Raw genomic sequence first — 14,535 nt, 5'->3', positions numbered from 1 at the left:
ACACTTTCCCCCTGGGGCTCCCCTTGCCCTGACCACAGGCGCCCCCTTCTGGGAATCCTCTGATTCGCTGGAGAGACTCATGGAAGTCGCTGCGCTCTGGTGGGGAGGCTGGCCCTGATTCCCAGCTGCCGCTTGGGGGTCCCCTGCTGGCCCCCCGCTCCTGACACTTTCCCCCTGGGGCTCCCCTTGCCCTTACCACAGGCGCCCCCTTCTGGGAATCCTCTGATTCGCTGGAGAGACTCATGGAATCCCTTGCGTCATGGCTATCCTCTTCCTCGCTGTCCTGGGATTCCTCTCCATCGCTCTCCATTTCCTGCCTTCCCTGTGCCTCTGTCCCTGTACCCCTGACAGAAGTGAAACTTATTTTCCAAGTGAAGCTCTTTCCACATTCCAAGCACTGATATGGTTTTTCTCCTGTATGAATTCTTTGATGCGAAGTGAGATTAGCTCTCTGACTGAAGAGCTTTCCACATTCCAGACACTGATAGGGTTTTCCCCCTGTATGAATTCTTTGATGGGAAGTGAGACTGATGCTGTGACTGAAGCTCTTTCCACATTCCAAGCACTGATAGGGCTTTCCCCTCGTATGAATTCTTTGATGGAAAGTGAAACTTTTTTTCCAGGTGAAGCTCTTTTCACATTCCAAGCATTTATAGGGTTTCTCCCCTGTATGAATTCTTTGATGGGCAGTGAGACTTTCTTTCCAGGTGAAGCTCATGCCACATTCCAAACAACAATATGCTTTCTCCCCTGTATGAATTCTTTGATGGGAAGTCAAAATAAAAAAAATCCTTCCAGTAGCACCTTAAAGACCAAGTAAGTTAGTTCTTGGTATGAGCTTTCGTGTGCATGCACACTTCTTCAGATACAATGAAACAGAAGTTGCCAGATCCTTCTATATAGTGAGAAGGTGGGGAGGGGTATTACTCAGAAGGGTGGTGGGAATGGGAGATTGGCAGATAGCTGAGATGAGCCTGTTGACGACTCTTAACGACTCTAATAGGTCTTCCAGGAAAAGGCAAGGGGTGAGAAGGTGAGAAATGGCTTAATCATGTTGTCAGGGCTGCCTCAGGTCTCAGCTCACAAAAGACCAACGCCAAGTTCTTCTTATATACAAAGATGTTTATTGCAGTTCATTTTCCGCTCCACAACTGAGGCGCGCAGCCCCACGTCTGCTACGCTTAGACCGCTGAAGTCCCCTCTGAGTCAGTCCCTCCCCTGCACCAGTTTAAGAGGCTTGCGCTGCTCCACCTCTTCCTTTCTTTCCTTTTCCGCAGGGTCTTCCTGCCCGCTGGGGTTTCGCCCCTCCTGGATTCCCCTGACGCTGAATCCCCAGCCTGCTCTTCCCCCCTCCTGCGGGCTTTGGGACCTGGCTCCTCCTCTGGGCTCCCTGTTCTTCCGCGCGCCTCCACATTTGAACTTGGCGCGCGCCCCCAACCTCTAACCTTCCTTTTGACAGTTACGCTACTCCCTTCACTACTCCCCTCCCCTTCCGGGAGGATGGCTTGCTCCGACCTCCCCTCCTTCTCTGCTGCCGGAGCTGTTTCCCCTGATACACTGGAACCTCCACCCCCTTCGCTGCGCTCTGGCGGGGAAGCTGGTCCTGACTCCCAACTGCCACTTTGGGATTCCCTGCTGGCCCCCTGCTCCTGACGCGTCCCCCCTGGGGCTCCCCTTGCCTTGACCACAGGCACCCCCTTCTGGGAATCTTCTGATTCGCTGGAAAGACTCATGGAATCCCTTGAGTCATTGTCATCCTCTTCCTCGCTGTCCTGGGATTCTTCCCCATCGCTCTCCATCTCCTGCCTCCCCTGTGCCTCTGTCCCTGAACCCCTGACACATGTATAATGAGATAAGAATCCAATGTCTTTGTTCAGACCAGGTCTCTCCATGGTTTTAAGTTTGGTAATGAGTTGCAATTCAGCAGCTTCTTTCCAGTCTATTTCTGAAATTCCTTTGTAGTAAAACAGCTACTTTGAGATCTTGTATAGAATGTCCTGGGAGATTGAAGTGTTCTCCTATTGGTTTCTCTGTTTTGTGATTCTTGATGTCAGATTTATGTCCGTTTATTCTTTGGCGTAAGGTTTGGCCTGTTTGTCCAATATAGAGAGCTGAAGGATACTGTTGGCATTTGATGGCATACACAATGTTAGACGATGAGCAATTAAATAGGCCCGAGATGTTGTTGGGGCCAGTAATGGTGTTGTCCGGGTGTATGTGGCAGCAAAGTTGGCATCTGGGTTTATTGCAGGCTCTGGTGCCAGTGTCCGTGTTAATTCTGGTTGTAGTATTATTGTGGGTTAGGAGTTTTTTAAGATTGGGTGGCTGTCTGTAGGCAATGAAAGGTCTTCCTCCCTTTCTACCCTGTGTGAATTCTCTGATGGGAAGTGAGATTGTTGCTTTGACTGAAGCGCTTTCCACATTCCACGCATTGATATGGTTTCTCCCCTGTATGGATTTTTTGATGGGCTGTGAGACTTTCTTTCCTGGTGAAGCTCTTTCCACATTCCAGGCACTGATAGGGGTTTTCCCCTGTATGAATTCTTTGATGGGAAGTGAAACTTATTTTCCAGGTGAAGCTCTTTCCACATTCCAAGCACTGATAGGGTTTCTCCCCTGTATGAATTCTTTGATGCGAAGTGAGATTGGCGCTGTTAATGAATCTCTTTCCACATTCCACACACTGATACGGTTTTTCCCCTGTATGGATTGTTTTATGGGAAGCTAAACTCAGTTTCCAGTTGAAGCTCTTTCCACATTCCACACACTGATATGGTTTCTCCCCTGTATGGATTTTTTGATGGGCTGTGAGACTTTCTTTCCTGGTGAAGCTCTTTCCACATTCCAGGCACTGATAGGGGTTTTCCCCTGTATGAATTCTTTGATGGGAAGTGAAACTTATTTTCCAGGTGAAGCTCTTTCCACATTCCAAGCACTTAAAGGGTTTCTCCCTTGCATGAACTCTTTGATGGGAAGTGAGACTTTCTTTCCAAGTAAAGCTCTTTCCACATTCCAAGCACTTAAAGGGTTTATCTCCTGTATGAATTCTTTGATGGGAAGTAAAATCTGAGTTCCTCCTGAAGCTTTTTCCACATTCCATGCACTGATATGGTTTCTCCTCTGTATGAATTCTTTGATGGGAAGTGAAACTTATTTTCCAGGTGAAGCTCTTTCCACATTCCAAGCACTGATAGGGTTTCTCCCCTGTATGAATTCTTTGATGGGAAGTGAGATATAAGTTCCTGGTGAAGCTCTTTCCACATTCCAAGCACTGATAGGGTTTCTCCCCTGTATGAATTTTTTGATGGGAAGTGAGATTTTCTTTCCTGTTGAAGCTCTCTCCACATTCCAAACATTGATATGGTTTCTCACATGTATGAATTCTTTGATGGGAAGTGAAGCACTCTTTTCGACTGAAGCTCTTTCCACATTCCAAGCACTGATAGGGCTTCTTCTCAAGGGGATTTCTTTGATGGGAAGAGGAATGGGAGCTCTGACTGAAGCTCTCTCCATAGTCTGAATCCTGATATGGCTCCTCCACTGTGTGGAATTCTTTGTGGTCTCCCTTGTTCTTCATTTCCAATTCATCACCAGCTGAAACTAAGAGACAAATGGATTAGAACCTCGGGAAGAAGTGCAGCCCCAAATTATGGAGTGATGCTAGTTAATGCTTATCACAGGGAGAGAACTCAAGGGAATTAGATGTTATAATATTCCTTTTTTTCTTTAAAAATGTCTAGCTTCATATACAAATCAAGTTGAATTTTCTCTCAATTAAATTTTTAAAAGATAACTGTACAGCTTAACTTGGTGTGTGCTTTTATTATTATTTAAATGGTGGCCAATGCAGGAAAGTTCCCGGTTCAAAATTAAGATATATTCAATATGCTAAGTTGTTGATATGCAATAATATATCTAAACAAATTTTAAGAGCTGGTGAAATATTTGGGAACACTAACACTGGCCTTGTGGTAGGCGATGTAACAGTAGGGGAATGAAAATGGCAAACGTGAACTTCTGTGTGCTGAAAAACACTTTTTGTATGTTCAACAAATGTGTGTAGCAGCTGCCAAATTTAAACTTCTTCAGTGGCAAAAAAATATAATTATGATGTGCATCACCTTAAAGCAATTTGGATGTTTTCATAAATTCTTGACATCACAGCATGCAGCAGAAACTTGTTATATCAGCATTATTATTACTCAAGTGCCCTTACTTAAATGTTACATTACTGCAAGAAGTTACAGGGGACGAGGCAGGGGACCTTCTTGGTAGGGGCACCCACCCTGTGGAACGCCCTCCCATCAGATGTCAAGGAGATAACTATGCAACTTAGAGGACTTCTGAAGGCACCTCTGTATGGGGAATTTTTAAATGTTTGATGTTCAATGCCTGAGATTCAAAAAGCCTGGCTCTTTTCTGGGATGGAGTTTGTTTGGTCCAGTTGTGGAATCTTTGCCATCTCCAATGTCAGTCGACTCTTTGGTCAACCAAAGAGAGACAGAAGCAAGACTGAAGCTACTTCAACATCTCAAATCACTCTGAAGCCTACATTTAAGAAGGCCTGGGCAGTTCAGACATCCTGGTCAGGGTTTTAAAAGGCAGAATATTCACAGGGGAAAAAAATCAATAGCCATCCATCCAAGGTTTGCTGTGGGAGTGTTAACATCCCAGGTGCTGTGGGTGGCGCTGTTGAGCCCCATCAAAATATCGTCATCGAAATAGGTTCGTCACATAGAGAGATGTCTTGAATTACAAAACAGATAGGATGATCCAATAGGGAGCCTTACTGAGAGAGTCCAAGATCCCACGATTCTCCTCCATGACTTCCTTATGGAGAGCTCTCTGGTCAGGATCCAGCAACACCCACTCCTCGTCTGTGAAATGGACAGCCACATCTTCAAAGCACACCGGACCCTAACAGAACATGAAAAAGGCTGTCCTCTTAGAGAACATTCACTTGGCTCTGTTGTTGTCTACAGCGGCCAGACCCCTCTCTGCCTTCCTCATCCCTCTCTCCTGCTGCAGCTTCTGCCTCGGAGTCTGGGCTGCTCTCTGCCACAGACTCCCTCTGCTCCCTGAGCCCTCTTCCCTCTCCAGCTTCAGACCCCTCCTCCTCCTCCTCCTCCCAGTCGGCTCCCTCTTCTCTGGCTCCTCCCACCATCCAACTGTGTCCAGCCAGTCTGCATCCAAGCAGTCCTTCCCCACAAGGCTCCTTCCCCCTACCTGATCTGGGTCCACAGCTGCTGCCTCCCCTCCACCACCATGAAAAGATGAAGGAGCAGGTCTTGGTGGCATCATTCCGTCACCTGGGAGAGACCAAGGTAAGTGGAAACCGTGAGCGCCTGCTTCTCTCAGAGGTGCATCTCTAAGCACAGATGGGGCTTCGTCCAAGTCTCCCCTACTAGCTTCCGGTTCCGCTTGGCCTTAATGGAGGCAGCGGGAGATCGTTGGCAAAGGAAAAACAAGGATGACTGAGGGTAATTCTCCTCACAAGTTCCCCCAGGGACAGGGGGAACGGGCTTCACTCCCAGTTCGTCTCAGTACCTGGCTCTCGCTCCGGCATGGGTTGTGGGAGGCAGGGAGGCGCTGAGTGCGAAAGCCCTCCGCCTGCTGAAAACCCTCCTTCATAGACATTAAGGAGCAAAGGTTTTCCTGTCAATTAGAGCTCAATTTGGACTAATGTACAGATGTTGCTGGAAGGGATGAGATCATAAACTGTGGGACCGAAACAGCTGCAAGGTCTTTAAGGGTTGAATTTGAGAGAAGACTTCATTTGGTGCAAAAGGTGTATTGCAGATATGGAATATAACATCAAATGAAACTTTGTGTGTAAAAAAAAGGAAAAAGGGAGAGAAGCTCTATTTTACAAAATGTTTACGATGGAAAATTAGAGCTGACTCTTCCCTATCCTTTATTATTTATTGACTGAACTGAATAATGCTAAAAGGACTTGGAATTTAATTTAATTGGATAACTGTGCATTTATATTTGGCCAGATAGAGGGATGTAAGCAATCTGCAAGTTGTGAAGGAGCTGATAAAATTCATTACTGAATCATTTGCAGTTCGACAGATCCCTCTCCTTCCCAAGCGGAGAAGAAAAGTGGCAAAAACAGCTTATTTATTGGGACCGTGTGATTTTTGCAGCTGCTGTTAAAGTTGCCAAACAACGAAGCATGGGACGGAGCAATGGAGAATTTCTGAAACCACAATGGGATATTAGCTCTGCCCAAGAAATGATGGAGAACAGCAACAACCAGGAAAAGATAGACAGAACATTTTACAAGGACAGGAAGAAACATCAAGAACAGAAAGATTGCCACACACATGGGAAGAATAAGGATATCGCTGGAGTGCCTCACTTGTAGTTTTATATATTATTTAATGTGTCAAAATGAATGGAAGTCATTAATATTGCAGTTGTTGTATAAATGATTGTTATCTTGACTGGAGTGTAATTGAAATTAATAAGATTTTGGAATGCAGAAATAAAGAAAATCATCAAACCATCGTGGAGGGGCCACCTAAATTATATAATTTGGGTTAGTATTAGTAATTGTATTGTAATTTGGCATTGTTATAATGAGGCTATTATAGGACTGTAATTGAAAACTAATAAATATTACTATTGTGGGCACATTATAATGATGGAAGATTGGGAAAGGTTGTGGAAGAAAGGAGTTAAGGTTACTGAATGTACTGTATTCAAAGAAAACATTATGAAAATGATGTATAGATGGTACTTAACCCCGGTAACGCTAGCAAAGATTTACCACACGAATGACAATTTATGTTGGAAATGCAAAGAAAAAGAAGGCACCTTTTATCATATGTGGTGGATGTGTCCCAAGGTGAAAGACTTCTGGGAAAAGATTTATAATGAGTTGAAAAAAATGTTGAAAAATACATTTACTAAGAAACCAGAAGCCTTTGTACTTGGAATAATAGGATTGGAATTGCCCAAAAAAGATGTTAGATTGTTTTTGTATGCCACTACAGCGGCAAGACTGCTATTAGCTAAAAATTGGAAATCTCAAGAAATACCAACAATAGAAGAATGGCAGATGAAGATGTTGGACTTTTTGGAGCTGGCCAACCTGACTAGAAGAATCCGTGACCAGAAAGAAGAGGCGTATCAAGAAGACCAGAAGAAATTTAAAGAATATTTAGCCAAATATTGTAACATAAGATAATTAGAAGTTACTTGGAAGTATCAAATAGGTTTAGATTAAGAATGAATTGTAAAGAATTAATGATAAGAATATCAATAAAAGAGAGAGGATAGTAAATAGAAGGAGTTAATTTTATTAGAAATATGATTTTGGAGAATTGTTACAAGGTGATACAATGAAATTCAGTTAGGGGGATTTGAAGTCAGTTAACAATGAAAGTTAAATTAGGATAGAACTAATAAGTGATTTTATTTGTTTTTTTATTGTTTTCTTTAGTACTGTAATGTGTTTTCTTTTGTGTGTTTTGTATGCTATTTTTGTTATAAATGTGGAAAATTAATTTTAAAAAATGAAAAATAAAAATTTACTATTGTAAAAGTCTCCCCTGCTGAGTACATTTAGACATTTGTACCCATTTCATATATTAGTTGTGCAAAAATACATCTCCCCCCACCCCTGAGCTCTGGACTCCAAGTGTCTTCACCTAAAAGATGTAAAGAACTCACAGATTAGTTTTAAAACCAAGAGAATGTGACAAAACAGGGGAGAAAACACTCCTTCCTCCTTACCCAGAGGCCTCACTCTGGCGTCCAACGGAGTCTTCTCTGCCTCAGAAGAATCAAGACCCATTTCTGCAAAAAGATTCTTCCCCTGAAAGAGAAACATGGATTCAAAAGAGAGAATGGGGAGAAGGAGTAGAAAAGTTTATTTAGTATTTTTATTAAATCTACTACTTCCTTACATTTGAAGGCCCTCCACTGCCGCAGGGAACCTCGTCAAGGCCCTCATCTGCTGCGGGAAAGGCAGCACACCCTCTGCCACTGTGAGGAGGTACAGTGGGACCCTCTGCTCCCATGGGGAGGCCCAGCAAGGCCCTCCACCGCGGCAGATATATATCATGATATACGGAGATATCGTGATACTTAACTGCTTGAAAACCAGATATCGCCCATCCCTACCGGGAGGACTCCCAAGGAGAGGGGAGAGGAGGCTGAGGGAACATTCCACAAAGGAGTGAGGCAGCAGGCACAGGGTGACATAACTGGATTTCGAAGGCTCAAAGAGCATTTCCCCATGCAGAAAGGATGTACTTGATCAAGGGAACCATGGACTCAGAAAAGGTGGAAACCTCTGTACTAGAGCATTTGGGAATACTCTCCCTCCTCTTTGGAGCCCCTTGGGAGTATCCAGAGGAAAGTCTCTCTCACCTGCTGCTCTGCCTGCTTCCTCTCCTCTGCCTGACTCAGGAGGAAACCTTCGGCCAGGGCCACCGCCTGGGAACTGGTCTCCGCTCCGCATTCCCTCACCCAGCTCTCCATCTCTGGAGGAAGGACAGCCAGGAACTGCTCCAAGATCACCAGGTCCAGCATCTCAGCTTTCGTGTGCCTTTCTGGCTTCAGCCACTGATGGTCAAGGTGGTAGAGTTGGCTGCAAACCTCTCGGGGTCCTTTGGCCTCCTGCCTGAGCTGCTGGCTCTGCACATCTGAGTAGAGGGTGTTCTCCTCACCCAGGATCTTCTGCAAATAGCTTCCCCAGAATCCACCATTGCTCCCAGTTTTGATGGCAAGGCCTATTCCTGCTTCAGGGCCAGCTGAATATTGCTTATCCATCTATGTTATCACGTCACCTCTAAAAGATTGGAAGAAACCCCTTGGTCTTTCCTAATGAGAGGTGCTAGAAAATCCTACAAAACAAATGCATTGTTCTGTTATAAAACTGATACACAACCAGGAGAGGAAAAATGTTCCATGGGCAAGCATGGATGAGTCTTGCTAGGAATCACAGCCCAGATTCTTTTGAAAATAGTTAGAAGGAATGAAATCAGAATGGTGATTGACGAGTGAAATATTTGTAATAGGTATAATTTGGACCCAGGACGTGGGTGGCACTGTGGGGTAACCCACTGAGTCTCTGGGCTTGCCAATCGGAAGGTTGGCGGTTCGAATCCCTGCAACGGGGTGAGCTCCCATTGTTTGGTTCCACCTCCTGCCAACCTAGCAGTTCGAAAGCACATCAAAGGGTAAGTAGATAAATAGGTACCGGCGGGCAGGTAAACGGTGTTTCTGTGTGCTGCTCTGGTTTTGCCAGAAGTGGCTTAGTCATGCTGGACACATGACCCGGGAAAACTATCTGCGGACAAAAGTTGGCTCCCTTGGCCAGTAAAACGAGATGAGCGCCACAACCCCAGAGTTGTTCGTGACTGGACCTAACAGTCAGGAGTCCCTTTACCTTTTTAAAAATTTGGACCCAAGGCAATATTCTTCTTCTTCATTGAATTTATATACCGCCCTATACCCACAGGTCTCAAGGCGATTTACAGAATAAAATCAAAAAATAAAACCACAACATAATCAAAATAAAAACAACCAAATAATACCCCCCCCCATTTTTTTAAAAAAGGGCATAGGTTGCCAATCAAATCAACCAAAGGCCTGGTTAAAAAGTAACTTTTTTGCCTGGCGCCTAAAGGTGTATAATGAAGGCACCAGGAGACCTTCCCCAGGGAAGGTGCTGGGGAGAACAATCCATGGACTGGAAGCCATGGCAGAGAAGGCCCCGTTCTGGTGTTGCCACTCTCTGGATCTCTCAAGGAGAAGGCACCTGAAGGAGAGCCTTAGAAGGTGATCTCAGGGTCTGGGTAGGATCAAATGGGGAGGGGCAGTCCTTGAGGTATTACAGTCCTGAGCCATTTATAATAATAATAATAATAATAATAATAATAATAATAATAATAATAATAATAATAATTTATTATTTATACCCTGCCCATCTGGCTGGGTTTCCCCAGCCACTCTGGGCGGCTTCCAACAAAACACTAAAATACAAAAATCTATTAAACATTAAAAGCTTCCCTAAACAGGGCTGCTTTATAGGTCAAAACCTGCACTTCAAATTGTGCCTAGAAGCACTGGCGGAGGAAGAGGGGTTGGGGGGGGAGTGCACCACCCCCAGCGGCATGATTCCAGCAGGGTGCCATTGCAGCTCCCCCTCCGCCCCCCAAAAATCTCCGGCGCCCGTCCAGCAGAGCGCCACCGCCGCCCCTCCCCCAGCCCAAAATGCACAGGGTCGGGCTGCATGCCTCCTGCCCTCCCTCCCGAGCAAAAGCTCCACCCAATTTCCGCTCCGGAGCTGATTAATAGGCGCAGCACGCTCTCCCCTATTCGCTCACGAGGAGGCGGCGCCACTTTATTTGCATATTCATGAGCTTATTTATTATTCATGAGCTTTCCCGGGCCCCCCCCCCAATATTTTTTATAAGTCCGCGTCCCTGTTTCTGTGACCAATACAAGGTGCTCACATGAGGGATTCACATAAGCCCCCAGGTATATATAGAACCATCTTGCTTTGGAAACACTCCCCCCCCCCCCGTTCATCAACACTTTATATTGTTTCATAGGCAACAGAAGAGGAAAAATGACCATTAATCTAAGGACAACCACAAGGGCTCTTGAATGTTGGCTATGCAATGTTGAATGTTCCAGTGGTTTTCTCAATTACAGCTGGCAGAGAGATTTAAGCTGGATAAAAGGATTTTTAAATAGAACAAAAAGAATTGGCCTCAACCTTTTTTTAAAGCCGCCTAGGTTGGAGACCATCCCTGCTTCCTGTGGGAGGGAGTGCCATCGGTTTAACTACGCCCTGCGTGATGAAAGGACTTTCTTCTATCTGTCCAGCATTTTTATTCGCTTATCCCATAGGCCAAGTATTATTTCTACGTCCAAAGGTTGCCACCTGGCTATGACCTCTGTGAATCGCTGTGACCTCCGTTAATGAATGTGACTAACTCCGCGATCTAAATGGGGCTCATTTGCATTCCCATTTTTTCCTAACGCAAAGACGCCCCCCCCCCAAAGGACCTCCCTCCCCCAACTCGCCCCCTGCCTGGCTTTGCAGAGAGGAAGGGGCAGAAGATCCTCTCCCTGGCTGGGGTCCCCCCTGCATGAGCTGAGCAGCCCCCCATGCACCCCCCCCCATGGGGAAGAGAGAGGAGACTCACCAGAGCCCGGAAGGCATCGCCCGGCCAGGAAGGATTTCTGTCCTCTCTAGGAACGCAGCTCAGCTCCTTTAACGCTTGCAAGGCGCAGCTCGCCAGCCTCTCAGGAGCCGCATGCATCGCCCTCCCCCCGCGATGTCTTCTTGGGGGGCCCTCTGAGCTGCCGCCTGGGCTGTTTCCTGCCTTGGCCAGAAACGGGGGAGCAGCTTGCCGTGCAAAAGGCTCTGGGCGGAGCAGGAAAGCCCACCCTAGAATCACAGAAGCGGAGCTGGGAGGAACCCCCCCGGTCATCTAGCCCAGCCCCTTGCAAGGCAGGCATCTCATCGGAAGCATCCCTCTCAGGTGGGCATCCCGCCCGCCTCCTTCTCCCCGTCACGCCCCCCCCCCGCCACTCACCGGCTCTACCCCCCTTCTAGGTCCGAGGAAGGCGCTCGGCTAGCCAAGCAGGAGAAGCGAGGCGCTCCCGACTCCTCCCCAAACGCCTCCCCGCAAATCCCGCAGAAAGGCCAAAGCTGGAAGGACTCCCCTTCCTTTGCACGTGGGAACAGCAAGAGAGCCTGGATCGGGCGAAAGCCTGTCCCTCAGCTGGCAGTGCTAGATTTACTATAAGCTAAACAAGCTCTTCTCTGCAGCCAAAGATGGAGAAGCTCTTTACACTCTGCAAAAACTAGATCCGGAGCTGACTGTGGCTCAGATCATCAGCATCTTATAGCAATATTCAAGCCTGAACTGAAGAAAGTAGGGAAAACCACTGAGCCAGTAAGATACAATCTAAACCAAATCCCTTATGAATACACAGTGGAAGTGAGGAGCAGGTTACTTATCCATTCTGAAGGAAATCAGCCCTGAGTGCTGGATCTGGAAGGACAGATCCAGAAGCTGAAGCTCCAATACTTTGGCCACCTCATGAGAAGAGAAGACTCCCTGGAAAAGACCCTGATGTTGGGAAAGATGGAGGGCACAAGGAGAAAGGGATGACAGAGAATGAGATGGTCAGACAGTGTAGTGTCTGGCGTGCTCTGGTCCATGGGATCACAAAGAGTCAGGCACGACTAAACAAACAAACAAACAAACAAAAAAACACAAGCTATAGTTTAGGGCCCCACTCTCTTGGGGGCCCCCCAAAAATTAAAGGGGGGAAACTAGATGTAAATTTCCAAACTATAAGATAAAAAAAATAAAACCTACATACAGCAACAGTGTTCCATGTTGTGTGGGCTCCTATGATGGAAGTAATGGGACCCACTTAAAAACCTCCAAGGAGAGCCCACCACCTCTCATGGGAGTCTGTTCCACTGCTGAACAGCTTATTGTCAGGGGTTTTTTCTGTTTAGTCAGAATTCCCTTTCTTGCAGCTTGAAGCCACTGGTTTTGAGCCCTACCCTTCAAAGCAGAAGAAAACTAGCATGCCCCCTCCTCCATGTGGCAGCCCTTAAGATATTTGAAGGTGGCTACACAGGGCCGGATTTAGATGAAGAGCGGCCCTCGGCTACTCCACTTGTGAGTAGCTCCCAATCACCCACCCTCATGACTAGTAGAAAATGGAAAAGTGTTATAAACAAAATTGAATGAAGCCAAGGATGATGATGGGTTTTTAAAATTCAGTAGTTCACATTTTCTCCTCTAAAGGATATCAGAAAACGTCAAAATTTGTTTATCTAAGTTTGTCACTTTCAATGTACAGAATGCTCAGTGCAGACAACCTCTCTTGAGATATCATGGCCCTTAATTCATTTTTAATTCTTTGGGGTCTCGAAAAACTCCTCTCCCCTGAGCAGTTAGGGACCATAAAGCTAAGAAATAGCTGCAAGATTGTTTCCACATTAGGAAAGGCCATCTGATTTTTTCCCCTTTGAATTTGATAACAGTTCAACACCTTACTGAATTTCTTGCTTAGATACTATCAGAATAGCAAGAATGGAAAAAAAATGTACATCACTGTACACAGTACTTTTTAAAATTGGCTTTAAGTGCAACTTATATAGGAATAAAGGATTTTATCCCAAACCTCTCTAAGAAAGTGCATCTAAGCCTAAGGCATCAGGTGCACTTCTGTCATTTCTTTGCCTTTCCCTCACTCTTTGTCTCCTTGTTTTGTAGTTAACATTTGGCAAGGTGGCTTTTGCTTGTTTCTCAAGCTCATCAAAATCTCTAATTTTCCTTAAAAAATCCAGAGGTGAACTGTACAAACTTGCACAGGAACTCAATAACAGGCCTGATTTCTGAAGGGCTTTGCTGACCTTGTGAAAATGACCTACAGAAAATGACCTTATCTCTAAGATTCTGCAGATTCTGGCTGTGAACTAGAGCCCCACAAAAAAAATTCAAGTTGGGCCCCAGAGTTTCAAATAGGGCTCCACTGGCTGGCCCCGAGTCTCGTAGGTGCTGGGCCCAAGTTGCCCTGCCCTCACATGAAGTCCTGGGTTTACAATTTGGTGAGAGGGGCGACTGCCTGCTGAGGCCCCCTAGATTTAGAGGACCTAGGCTTCAGCCTACTTAGCCTATACTACAGACAAGCCTTACTAATTTACTTTTTGTTGCGGTTTTTTGTTTTTTTTTAATCAATATTTTATTAAGTTTTAACAATAAAAAAGTTCAGAAAAATACAAAGACAGAGAAAATACAAAGTTACAAAATACAAAATACACACTTTAAACACGAAAAAAGAAAAAAGAGAAAAACACATATAGAAAAAGAAGAAAAAAACAAAAATTCCCTCTTTCTTAATTTCATCTTTAGTTAACTTATTTTCCTGACTTCCTCACGTCTCCCGTTCTTGTATCCCTTTTAATAATTAATTCAGCAAATTCGTGTCCTATTAGTTTATCTATTGTTAATCCAATCTTACATTTTACCTTGTTGCTAGAGCCCCTGCAATTCATTTCAATGTCATCAGCATTCAAAAATTTTACAGTACTTCTGCAAATAAGTTTTAAATTTCCTCCAATCTTCTTCCACCAACTCTTCTCCCTGGCCTCGGATTCTGCCAGTCATTTCCGCCATCTCCATGTAATCTATTAGTTGCATCTGCCAGTCTTCCAAGGTGGGTAGATCTTGTGTCTTCCAATGTTTTGCGATGAGGATTCTTGCTGCTGCTGTAGCATACATTAAAAAAGTTCTATCCTTCTTTAACACCGATTGGTCCACTATGCCCAGGAGGAAGGCCTCTGGTTTCTTCAGGAAGGTATATTTAAATACCTTTTTCAGTTCATTATATATCATTTCCCAGAAGGCCTTGATCCTTGGGCACGTCCACCAAAGGTGAAAGAATGTACCTTCAATCTCTTTACATTTCCAACATTTGTTATCGGGCAAACGATATATTTTTGCAAACTTGACTGGAGTCATGTACCACCTGTACATCATT

General features: G+C 45.2%; 1 protein-coding gene across 1 annotated transcript in view; it reads right to left on the bottom strand.

Moving 5' to 3' along the window:
• Positions 1-131: 131 nt before the first annotated feature.
• LOC310712808 (uncharacterized protein) overlaps positions 132-14,535 on the bottom strand; it is a 15,454-nt gene continuing 1,050 nt past the window's right edge. Inside the window, exons 2-7 of the mRNA XM_083516183.1 lie at positions 8,383-8,858; positions 7,744-7,825; positions 5,227-5,309; positions 4,791-4,917; positions 2,364-3,600; positions 132-750 (exon numbers count right to left, since the gene is read on the bottom strand). Coding sequence (XP_083372309.1) covers positions 651-750; positions 2,364-3,600; positions 4,791-4,917; positions 5,227-5,309; positions 7,744-7,825; positions 8,383-8,784 — 2,031 coding nt within the window. The 5' untranslated portion in view covers positions 8,785-8,858 and the 3' untranslated portion in view covers positions 132-650. The remainder of the gene's footprint in view (positions 751-2,363; positions 3,601-4,790; positions 4,918-5,226; positions 5,310-7,743; positions 7,826-8,382; positions 8,859-14,535) is intronic.

The sequence above is a fragment of the Podarcis liolepis genome (assembly GCF_965112155.1).
Source record: "Podarcis liolepis genome assembly, chromosome: 7".
Classification (NCBI taxonomy): domain Eukaryota; kingdom Metazoa; phylum Chordata; class Lepidosauria; order Squamata; family Lacertidae; genus Podarcis; species Podarcis liolepis.
Note: the sequence above shows the minus strand (reverse complement) of the source record. Positions and strands in the feature narration are given on the sequence as shown.